This window comes from Mesoplodon mirus (assembly GCF_964341445.2).
Source record: "Mesoplodon mirus genome assembly, chromosome: 11".
Classification (NCBI taxonomy): domain Eukaryota; kingdom Metazoa; phylum Chordata; class Mammalia; order Artiodactyla; family Ziphiidae; genus Mesoplodon; species Mesoplodon mirus.
The window spans coordinates 46,599,636-46,612,232 of NC_138987.1; the positions used below are offsets into that span (position 1 = coordinate 46,599,636).

At 34.0% G+C, this 12,597-nt stretch overlaps 1 protein-coding gene across 5 annotated transcripts in view; it reads right to left on the minus strand.

Moving 5' to 3' along the window:
* The window catches only part of ABCD2 (ATP binding cassette subfamily D member 2), a gene marked incomplete at both ends in the record, with an annotated part of 79,403 nt that extends 67,058 nt beyond the window's left edge, over positions 1-12,345 (minus strand). For 2 of the 5 annotated variants that reach the window (XM_082636322.1, XM_082636321.1), the window contains 3 exons: positions 826-941; positions 9,728-9,908; positions 11,410-12,345. In XM_082636322.1, the coding sequence (XP_082492448.1) occupies positions 826-941; positions 9,728-9,908; positions 11,410-12,345 (1,233 nt within the window). Of the gene's footprint in view, positions 1-825; positions 948-9,727; positions 9,909-11,409 lie in introns of all 5 variants that reach the window. The other 3 variants (XM_082636320.1, XM_082636319.1, XM_082636323.1) reach the window with 3 other exon arrangements.
* Between the last annotated feature and the right edge of the window lie 252 nt (positions 12,346-12,597).

A 12,597-nucleotide genomic window follows, 5' to 3' on the forward strand; every position in this document is an offset into this window, starting at 1 on the left:
AGTGAGAATGACTGTCCATGGGAATATTATTTAATATCTGAATTGAATAAAGTGTTTTTTAATCTTAACCCTGTGTTATCTGTAGGTCTTATTACCATTCTCTCAGCAAATATTTACTGACCATATACAATATTCCAAGCATTAAAATAGATATTAGGAATGTAAAGATGAATAAGATAGTTCCTGCTTTCCACTCAGGGTCTTACGCAAAAGATAGATAATAATAATGTGGTAAAGCACCAGATGTACTATGAACACAGAGAAGGAAAACCCTGACTCTGCAGGGAAGTCAGAAAGAAAGTGGAATCACAAAAGGGTTTTTTATACGTGGTTGGTAAGGCTTGACTTGTCCTGAAGTATAAGTAAAAGTTTGCAAGGTATATAAGTAATATTATTGGCTAACACTTATCAAAGTGCTTACTATCACAACAACACTACAAAGTCATCACTATCATTATCCCTATTTTACAGATGAAGAAACAGACAGAAACAGGTAAAGTTCATATAATTTGTAAATACTAGAGCAAGAATTTAGATTTAGGCACTCTGGCTCCAAAATCCATACCAAAGGACCTTTTAGTAAAATTTAAGAGCAAATATGTCACACTATAGACAGAAAAAGGAGTTGACAATTGAGAGCATAAAAACTGAAAGGTATTAGCAGTAATAGACTTGGGAGTTGTTGTCCTTTATCTTGATTATACTCAGCAATTTTTGGTAGAGAAAAGATGTTTCCAAAATAATAAACATATGTGGTAATTTACATTTTTGCTTCATTTTCATATATCTTAGTTTAATCAAATTGATAACAAGAAATGCAAGTACCTCTTTGTATGAAGACATAATCCTTTCAATAGCATCAGCTCCAGAGGCCAATAAATTTCGAGCAGTGGTAAACGCTTCTGTCCGCTCACTAACCATAGCTTGCTTTCGATCATCCTCTAGATCTAAAAGCAAATTACAAAACTGTTGAATTTTTTAAGTAACTAAATGTTTTGTTTTGTACTATGAGACTGTGACTAAAACAACCGTATGAAAATTTTTCATTAGTATCAGCAATTTCCTAGGAATTAATGAATTATTTTAAAAATAGTGTTTGTACCAGATTTTATTTAAATCTTCCTTTGTCTTATTATTTTTCTAGAAGGAGAGTTAGAGGAATTAAATCTATAGGAATTAAGACTATTTTAATTTAGCATTCTTTCAACCCTTACCAAAGTCAATGTCCTGCCCTTATTAGAGCTAGGAAATAAAATACTACTGATTCAGTCAATAAAATACCATTAACTACAATCTAAGCTAATATTTCTAGTGTTATTTCTTTAATAGAAATGCAAAGTAGCTGATCCTCATAATCTAGCTCTGTCTACCTGTTTCAACTTTCACCCTAGAGTTTAGCAACACCCCAACCATGCAATATTCTGCTTACTCTCTGGTATTTGCATATATAATATTTTCTGACTTTAATATACTTTCTTTTTTGCCAAGCTCTTTCTTAAAGAGTTAACTCTTTAGTACAGGTTTTCCTGGAAACACTTGTCTGGCTTTTCCAGTGGACTATAACTTCTTTAAGGGGCAAGACTGTATTTTATTCATTATTCATAGTACTCACCAGAGTGTCTAGAACACAGTACTCCTTAATGTGTATTGAATGGATGGATGGATAGATAAATATCCTAAATTACTGTCAATGCAGAATTATGGTTAAAAGCCAGAAGTCAGACCGAGTTAGAGTCCAGACTCTACTACTTAATGGCAAGTAGTAAAGTTAGTAGAGCAAGCCACTAATCTTCTCCATGCTACTTTCTCATGTGTAAATGAGGGAAATAATAGTATATCTCAAACAATTCTATCTCAGAGGGTTGTTGTGAGATTTAAAGGGGAAATACAAGCAAAGTGTTAGCCTAATCCAGAGTTTATAATAATTGCTCTTAAATGTTAAGTGTTATTATTTTCTCTAAGTGTTATTGTTATTATTGCATATCTACTCCATTTAGTATTATTCTTTAAAATTATTCTCTCCAGGTCATTACTTTAATCTTGGCATCAATTTGATTCTCTATCCAGTCTTTCTATGGACTATCACCAAAATTCTAAATTGAAAGCTGTAAATTAATGAAGAAATTAGAATAATATAAATAGCCATGGGCCCACTTTGCTATTTATTTTGCTTGGATTTATCTCAGTGAAAAGGGTTTGTTTTTGTTTTTTTTTCTCCATGACATGCAAATATTTAACATGTGCCCTGCTACAACTACCGGATACTTTCACCTTTACTTGCTCATAGACAGCTCAGCTGAGTTTGAAAGGGATCCATGCATAATATAAGGTAAAATTCACTCAGCAGATATTTACTGAACAGCAGGATTTACAAGAAATTAGGCAAGGTGTTACAGGATATGCAAGGATTAAATGTAATTTTCAGATTCTTTCCTTAGGAAGCTTACAGTTTCATAGGAGAAAGAAGACAAGTTCCCAAATAACAATGCAGGGCAGCCTATGAGGAGAGTTAATATGACACATTTGAAGGATGCAAAAATAATTTCTTTCTGCAAGAGACAAGAAATACTTCATGGAGGAGTAGACTGGGAGTGAGGCCTTAAAGACTGCATACAATTTTAAAAGATCACAAGTACAGCATAAGCAATGTCTCAAAGAAGGGAAATTTCAAGCAATGCCAATTGAATAATAACCTCGTCAAGTTACAGTATGGGTTGGTGTTAAGCACTGATTTTACTTGAGTATCAGAAAAACCATGAGTTTATGGGGACCTCCTAGCTCGAGAGTTAAGTACTGCTCTAGAGAACTATCTTTTGTTCCCTTGAAGTTAGTATGTTTCCTTGAAGAATGAAAAAAGAAAGGCTTTGAGTGTTAGTATAAGTGATGAGAGAAAGACCTGAATGGCTAAGTAGGCTGGGAACAGAATGTAGATATTCTTAAACACATTTAAATGTATGATAAAATTTAGATAGCCACAAAAAATTGACAAAGGATTCTCAGCAAGCTACCAAAATAGTGACTGCTGTATCAGTTAAAGTGCTAAGAATAGTTTTGGCTCAGAGAATGTGGCTGATGATCTAAAATAATTATGGGATTTTATGAATTTGGGTTAAAAGGGGTTTGAATAATAGCTTTCACTGATAGCCTCATTAAGAAGAAATAAAACTGATCAGAAGCAAAAAGAACCACAATACTGCAGCTTGTGAAACAAAAAACACATTCACAGAAAGACAGACAAAATGAAAAGGCAGACGACTATGTACCAGATGAAGGAACAAGGTAAAACCCCAGAAAAACAATTAAATGAAGTGGAGATAGGCAACCTACCAGAAAAAGAATTCAGAATAATGACAGTGAAGATGATACAGGACCTCAGAAAAAGAATGGAGGCAAAGATTGAGAAGATACAAGAAATGTTTAACAAAGACCTAGAAGATTTAAAGAAAAAACACCTAGAAGAACTAAAGAACAAATAGAGATGAATAGTACAATAACTGAAATGAAAAATACACTAGAAGGAATCAATAGCAGAATAACTGAGGCAGAAGAACAGATAAGTGGCCTGGAAGACAGAATGGTGGAATTCACTGCCATGGAACAGAATAAAGAAAAACGAATGAAAGGAAATGAAGACAGCCTAAGAGACCTCTGGGACAACATTAAACACAACAACATTCACATTATAGGGTCCCAGAAGGAGAAGAGAGAGAGAGAAAGGACCCGAGTAAATATTTGAAGAGATTATAGTTGAAAACTTCCCTAACATGGGAAAGGAAATAGCCACCCAAGTCCAGGAAGCATAGAGAGTCTCAGTCAGGATAAACCCAAGGAGAAGCATGCTGAACACATAGTCACCAAATTGAAAAAAATTAAAGACAAAGAAAAATTATTAAAAGCAACAAGGGAAAAATGACAACTAACATACAAGGGAACTCCCGTAAGGTTAACAGTTGATTTCTCAGCAGAAACTCTACAAGCCAGAGGGAGTAGCATGATATATTTAAAGTAATGAAAGGGAAGAACCTATGACCAAGACTACTATACCCGACAAGGATCTCATTCAGATTTGACGGAGAAAGCAAAAGCTTTACAGACAAGCAAAAGCTAAGAGAATTCAGCACCACCAAACCAGCTCTACAACAAATGCTAAAGGAACTTCTCCAAGCAGAAAACACAAGAGGAGAAAAGGACCTACAAAACACCCCAAAATAATTAAGAAAATGGTAATAGGAACATACATATCGATAATTACCTTAAATGAGAATGGATTAAAAGTTCCAACCAAAAGACACAGTCTCACTGAATGTACACAAAAACAAGACCCATATGTATGCTGCCTACAAGAGACCCACTTCAGACCTAGGGACACATACAGATGGAAAGTGAGGGGATGGAAAAAGATATTCCATGCAAATAGTAATCAAAAGAAAGTTCGAGCACCTATGCTCATATCAGATAAAACAGACTTTAAATTAAAGAGTGTTACAAGAGACAAGGAAGGACACTACATAATGATCAAGTGATCAATCCAAAAAGAAGATAAAACAATTATAAATATATATGCACCCAAAATAGGAGCACCTCAATACATAAGGTAAATGCTAATGGCTATAATAGAGGAAATCAACAGTAACACAATAATAGTGGGGGACTTTAACACCTTACTTACACCAATGGACAGATCATCCATACAGAAAATTAATAAGGAAACACAAGCTTTAAATGACACAATAGACCAGATAGCTTTAATTGATATCTATAGGACATTCCATCCGAAAAGAGCAGATTACACTTTCTTCTCAAGTGCACACAGAACATTCTCAAGGATAGATCACACTTTGTGTCACAAATCAAGGCTTGGTAAATCTAAGAAATTTGAAATCATATCAAGCATCTTTTCTGACCACAATGCTATGAGATTAGAAATGAATTACAGGGGAAAAAATCATTAAAAACACAAACACAAGGAGGCAAAACAATATGTTATTAAATGATCAAGAGATCACTGAAGAAATCAAAGAGAAAATCAAAAACTACCTCGAGACAAAATACAATGGAAATACAATGATCCAAAACCCATGAGATGCAGCAAAAGCAGTTCTAAGAGGGAAGTTTATAGCTATACAAGCCTACCTTGGGAAACAAGAAAAATCTCAAATAAACAATCAACTTTACACCTAAAGGAACTAGAGAAAGAACAAACAAAACCCAAAGTTAGGAGAAGGAAAGAAATCATAAAGATCAGATCAGAAATAAATGAAATAGAAACAAAGAAAACAATAGCAAAGATCAATAAAACTAAAAGCTGGTTCTCTGAGAAGATAAACACACTTGATAAATCTTTAGCCAGACTCATCAACAAGAAGAGTGCGAGGACTCAAATCAATAAAATTAGAAATGAAAAAGGAGAAATTACAACGGACACCGCAGAAATACAAAGCATCATAAGAGACTACTACAAGCAACACTATACCAATAAAATGGACAACATGGAAGAAATGGACAAATTCCTAGAAATTCCAAGACTGAATCAGGAAGGAATAGAAAATATGAACAGACCAATCACAAGTAATGAAATTGAAACTATGATTATAAATCTTCCAACAAATGAAAGTCCAGGACCAGATGGATTCAAATGTGAATTCTATCAAACATTTAGAGAAGAGCTAACAGCCATCCTTCTCAAACTCTTCCAAAAATTACAGAGAAGGAACACTCCCAAACTCATTCTGTGAGGCTACCATCACCCTGATACCAAAACCAGACAGAGATACTACAAAAAAAAGAAAATTACAGACCAATATCACTCATGAATATAGATGCAAAAATCCTCCACAAAATACTAGCAAACAGAATATAAAAACACATTAAAAGGACCATACACCATGATCAAGTGAGATTTATCCCAGGAAAGCAAGGATTCTTCAATATACACAAATCAATCAATGTGATACACCGTATTAACAAATTGAAGAATAAAACCAGTGTGATCATCTCAATAGATGCAGAAAAAGCTTTTGACATAATTCAACACCCATTTATGATAAAAACTCTCCAGAAAGTGGGCATAGAGGGAAACTACCTCAACATAATAAAGGCCGTATATGACAAACCCACAGCAAACATCATTCTCAATGGTGAAAAACTGAAAGCATTTCTACACAGATCTGGAAAAAGACAAGGATGTCCACTATTATTCAACATAGTTTTGGAAGTCCTAGCCACAGCAATCAGAGAAGAAAAAGAAATAAAAGAAATACAAATTGGAAAAGAAGAAGTAAAACTGTCACTGTTTGCAGATGACATGATATTATACATAGAGAATCCTAAAGATGGCACCAGAAAACTACTAGAGCTAATCAATGAATCTGGTAAAGTTGCAGGATACAAAATTAACACACAGAAATCTCTTGCATTCCTATACACTAACAACGAAAGATCAGAAAGAGAAATTAAGGAAACAATCCCATTCACCGTTGCAACAAAAAGAACAAAATACCTAGGAATAAACCTACCTAAGGAGGTCAAGACCTGTACTCAGAAAACTATAAGACACTGATGAAACAAATCAAAGTGGACATATATACACTACCAAACTAAAATAGCTAGTGGGAAGCAGCCGCATAGCACAGGGAGATCAGTTCGGTGCTTTGTAACCATGTAGGGGGTGGGATAAGGAGGGTGGGAGGTAGACACAAGAGGGAGGAGATATGGGGATATATGTACATGTATAGCTGATTCACTTATAAAGCAGAAACTAACACACCATTGTAAAGCAATTATACTCTAATAAAGGTGTTAAAAAAAAAGATGACACAAACAGATGGAGAGATATATTATGTTCTCGGATTGGAAGAATCAATATTGTGAAAATGACTATACTACCCAAAGCAACCTACAGATTCAATGCAACTGAAGCAGAAAAAGGTTAAATGATTTGTCCAAAGTTACAGCCCAATAAGCAAAAGAGCCAGCATTTGAACCCAGGCAATCTGATACCAGAGCCTGTATAGTAAGAATGTAATAAATATTAACCATTGCTTCCACCTAAATTCTTACTATTTGCCATGGACTGCTTCAAGGCACATTATAATTTCATAACAATTCTGTAAAATATATATTATTATTCCTATGGCTAAGAAAGGAAAACTGAGGCATATAAAGCTTCTGTAACTTTCTTAAGGAGGGATAACTACTAAATAGCAGAGCCAAGATTTGAACAGTGGCCTGTTTCTTCCTTTACTCTTCTCTTTCTTTCCTCTTTGCTGCTTTTTCTCCATTTCCTCTTTGCCATCCCTCTTATTCATCCATTTTTTCCATCTAATTTTGTATTAAAATATGTACTATCATGTGCTTAATTTATCTCTAATATAAGAGACAACTCAGGGCGTAAGTATAAATTAAGATTGAAGACTAGATTAGGATAGATAGTATTTAATTCCAAGACCTAAAGCCTCAAAGATAATATCATTATCTGAAAAAAAACTTAATTATTTTGTCTGTGTAAAATGTTAAGTTAGTGTTTTCATGTGGTATGTCATCATAAGTCAAATATATTTCATAAATACATACATACGAACATTATAAACATACACACAGTAACCTTAGAAATTATAGAAGATATCAAAGCACACTCTCTTAATATTATCATATGAATTCATTTTATTCTTCTATGAAATTCTTACATTGCTTTTCTTTTTATAAAATTTTCTTTTGAAAAGAAGCTTTAAGAATTATTTTGTTTCACTTGCATCAATGTGATTATTATCACAATTTCAATCTAAACTTTTAATGCTGTTTCTTTAATTTATTATTGTATTTTCAAGATTTGTAGGATTTATTTTTAAATATCTTATTACATCACCTACAGAAGATTGTTAGATTGTTTGTATACATTGTTTACTTCTTATTGCTCTCTGTGGGGTTAATTTGTCACCATTAATAGCTGCATTTTCTATGTTCTATGTTGAATACTCCAGGGTTTTCTAATAAGACCAGTTCTTCCAAAGACTAACAGAACAACACCATAATTTTGTCACTGGGGTAGTTTCTAATACACATTATACATGAAACTTTTAAAATATCCATAAACTGATGGATAGATATTCACTATGAATATCTGACAATTTTGTTAAATTTCTTAGTAAAACTAATCTTAAGACCATACATTTTTGTCTTTTTTTCTCTAATACTCTTTTGAAAAAGCAATTTATTTTATTTCATTATGAAAGGATTAAATCTAAAAATACTAACAATGCTTTTTTCAATAGAAGCTTTTTAAAATGAATTTTGAAAACATTAAATAAACAGATAAAATTCAGTTTTCCTAGTGGTCTAAATACACCATTAGACAGTTGAGTTGCACAGTATATTTGGTATATGTATAGCACTTACCACAAGGGATTGATAAATCCTACTTTACCAAAATGAACAATTTTAGGTTAAGAATGACTCAAATTTGACAGGTGTTTTTGTGAGAATTGGTAAAGCATTAAAGCACTGTTTTAATATATTAAAGCATATGGTAATTTTTTACTTGTTTTTATTGGATGACTTCAAACAAATAACTATTAATACTTAATTCTACACCAAAACAACTGTAAAATAGTGTGAATTCTGTTACATTTTTCTTAGTGTTGCCTTTTGTTTTCTAGGCAATAATTGTCACCATGTCAATGTTCTTGATACATGCTCTTGATACATTATTCTACTAAATCCTCACCACCCCACTCTGAAGTAGCCTTTCTGATTCTCATTTTACAGATGAGGAAACTGAGGTTTAGACAGTTTAATTAACATGACTAAAAGGAAGGACACAGACAGAAAGAGGGAAAGCAAAGACTTGAGCAAAGCTCTGTCTCACCACAAAGCCCATGTTTTTGTCTAGCTCCTTCAACACTAAGACCAATTTTGGTCAAGTGGTTTTTAAAGAGGAGGGGGAATATTTTACTTTGGAAAAAGAGAGGAAAATGCTGCTTCTTTAATTAATCCCCTTCTGTCCCGCCAATTAAGACCCAAACTCCCATCTCAAGTATTACATAACATTTTAATATTGTCCTCCTTGTCTTTACCTTTCTTAGTTGTTCCAAAGGATGAAAAATGTTGATAAAAAAAACCACTGGGACAGTGGTAGGATAGAATTAGACCCCTGAAACTTGACAATCCCTATCCCCACAATACCACCAAATAGGAGGTTTTCTATATTACCTACAAGCAGAGGAGACCCTGTTACATGGCATGAAGCTCTCCCTGAAACAGTATTATTAATTGTCTAATGTAGTCAACCAACTATTCAAATCTCAAATCAGGGCAGATCTAGTTATAGAATATTTATACACTAAATGCATGCTATGTGCAGAACTGAAATTTACAACACATGTGGAGACTTTCTATTATACTCCTTTTGAAGGTATTAATTTGTGTTGAGTTGAACTGTAAACTAGAGAATCATTCTATATTAGGCAGTATAATTAAAATTGCTCAAGATCAACTCCCAAAAACACTACATCAGAGGTTTCTGAAATATCATGGAACTGTAAAGGTCTTTTGAGTCACTTCTTTCATATTGCTGGTCTTATTACTGGATGTTGCAAAGTCTGCCATTGTTTCTGACCATTAAGGACTATAGAATGATGGCTACACAATTCACTGACATAACTCCAGCAGTGACACCTTAAAGAGAAATAATCAGAAACATATATTTACTATTAAACATAAATGCCATTACCACCATCTGCAAAGCCAGTTGCAGTGATAATAGGTAGAGCCACCATAATTAGTCCACTGCTGCTCCAAACATACTTCATCAAGAACTGCTCTATCATGATGTACCACAAACGTTTGGATAAAATGAGGTTCATCTGATTTGCTAAAGCTTTGTAACTTTTCTGGAGTTGCTTCATTTCTACCTATGGAGAGAAAAAGAGATAAGAATTAACCTAGTATGAACTATAAAAATAAATAATGTATGTTTGAGGACTTTCTTTAAAGATAATTACATATTATTTTGTTTTACTTAGTATACTATTACCTGTGATTCTAACAACCAATAAATACAGATTAATGTCAGAATTAGTCATTATTTAGTTGTAATCACATCTGTATTATTTTTTAAATGTCTGATATTCAGTAAATGTTAAATATAAATATATACAAGTGATTTATACTTATGTTTTCAAATTTATATGTATAAGATGTTAAAATTAAATGATATTCCATAAGACATGAATAAACAGAAACTTATCCATTTTGATTGCAGCAAAAATATCTGAAAATAAACACATGACATGTATATGTGTAATTAGACTCCACTTTTGAACTAACTCAATTTACTAGGTTTTGTCTTAAATGCAAGAAGCCTACAGCATGCTATAATTTATATCACTGAGCTCAGTGATTCAAGAATGACATAAATATTATTACTACAACATATTAAGCCAATTTTCAAGTGGGAATAGAAGTCCTAAATTTGCTTTAAATTTTCTTCTTCAGATTGGTACTACTATAAAATTTCTTTTTTTGTTGTTATTGATGATGTTTCAAAATTAAATAATTCTGCCTTTTAATTATAATACCATTTCAACTTTAGAATAACTTACTATTTCATTTGCCAAGTCATTTGTATTAACATTTCAGATGCATCACCTTAAAAAGTCTTTAATGTACTGCAAGTTTATGTAATCAGGTTAACTATTTAAGGGACCTGCTTAATGTTGAAAATCTTTAATATTTAAAAATAACATTCTGGAACTCCTTTTTTCCTCTTCATCTCTAATCTTAGCTTTTCCCTCTAAGCTAGACAAAATTTCATTTCACTACCTTTTTTTATTTGTGTCAAAATATGGTACTGAACATTAAGAGTAATGGAAATGCCATTTGTAAGCCACTCTCCTGCACTTCTTAGAACCGAGGAACTCCATCATGGACCAGGCATGCAAAACTGTCACACCTGTCTTTCATATGAAAGCACTTTTTTTTCTCTTGATAAACAAACAAACAAACAATACCATCCTAAATTTTCCATCTCAGTGGAAGTATGTTTACTTAGTTTCTAAACATATATTTTCTTCAAAGTTCTAGGACCATCTACTTAGGATTTCAGTTTTAAGAAAATGCTTTAGAGATAATTCTGAGCATATTTGGATAACTGAGACTAAGTAGACTTTTTTAGAATGCTGAAAATGTTATTTTCATGAAACTTTAGAAAAGTTTGCACTCTACCTATAATTCTTTAACAGCTTGTGATTAAAAAGGGTAATGAAGCATATATTTTAATACAGGTTTGAATGTCATAAGAATCTAAAACCCTAAAGAAGTGGGTCCATCAACAGTACAACAGATGGTATCTAGCACTGCAGTGGCAGCTTGAACAGTCTCACATTTCACCCGTCACCTTAATTTCTTTCTTACCTTATGTCCTCTGTAGAAGGCAATTTCTTCAACATTGGCTATAATTCTGGAGTGCACATACCGCAAATAGCCTTTCCTATGAGCTTCTTCAGCCACCAATTTACCAAATTTGGGAGAGCAGGCTTTTAACACTTTAGCAGTGGCATATACCACAAGCCCTGCTAAAAGGGTGGGCCCAATTGGGCTTGCTCCTCTGGATGTAGCAGTCTTGATGAGTGTATAGGAAGTCAGGATTACATCTAAAATAGGTTTGGTCAGATTGGAATACAAGTGAGCCACAGACTGAGAGAACATCATAATATCTTCAGTAAGAGACTGGTCAGGGTTTGCCAGTCTCCCATCCATATTGATCACCTTATAATAAGTCTGATTTGTAAAATAGGTTTCATAAGCATAGTTGACTAGGCGAGTTCTGAAGGCCAAGGCCAATTTGCCCTCTAGGTACCTTATTGCACTGTTGACAAAGGTGGCAGGGATGGCAATCATAAGCCACTTGATTAATTTGATGATGAAAGTCCGAGGCTTCTTTTCCACAATGCTTTTCACGATTTTTCCATCCAAACCAGCTACATAGATAGACAGAAATGTTCTTGAGATTAGAGCTACCGAGTGGAGGCAGAGCCATCCTGTCTCAGTGGTCACAAGTTTTGGGAAGAGAATTTTCCGAAGTTCTAGTAGCTGTTTGAAAAAATCTGCATTCACTCCAGGAGAAGGTTTTTTACAAGTGGCCTCGGTGCAATGCAGTATTTCTCTATTCTCTGCAGCCGGGTAAGCTTCTTTTTTCTTCCAGTGGCCAGATTGCTTTAAACGCTTGCCAATGATGGGACAGAGGGTTTTCAGAGCATATGCTGCAGCCACCACGCAGGCAGCCCTTTTAGCAGTCCTCGATCTGGTCCATTTCACTCGATCAGCTGCTGCATTTAGCATATGTATCATTTTCCCAGTTACCCAAACCGGCTTCAGAAAGAATTGGTTTTAAAAGATCATGCTCCCCGGGAATCCCAAGCAAATGTTTCAGAAAGTTCTATAGCGTTCCATACTCTGCAGCGTTTCTCCTCTTCTGTTTTTTGTTTTTATTTTTTAAGATTTTGTTCTGTGACATGCAGCACAGCTCAGACTCCACTGCGTCTACTGGGGATGATTCCCTCAGAAGCTCAAGCTGCACCAAGCAGCCCCAAGCTCCTCCCT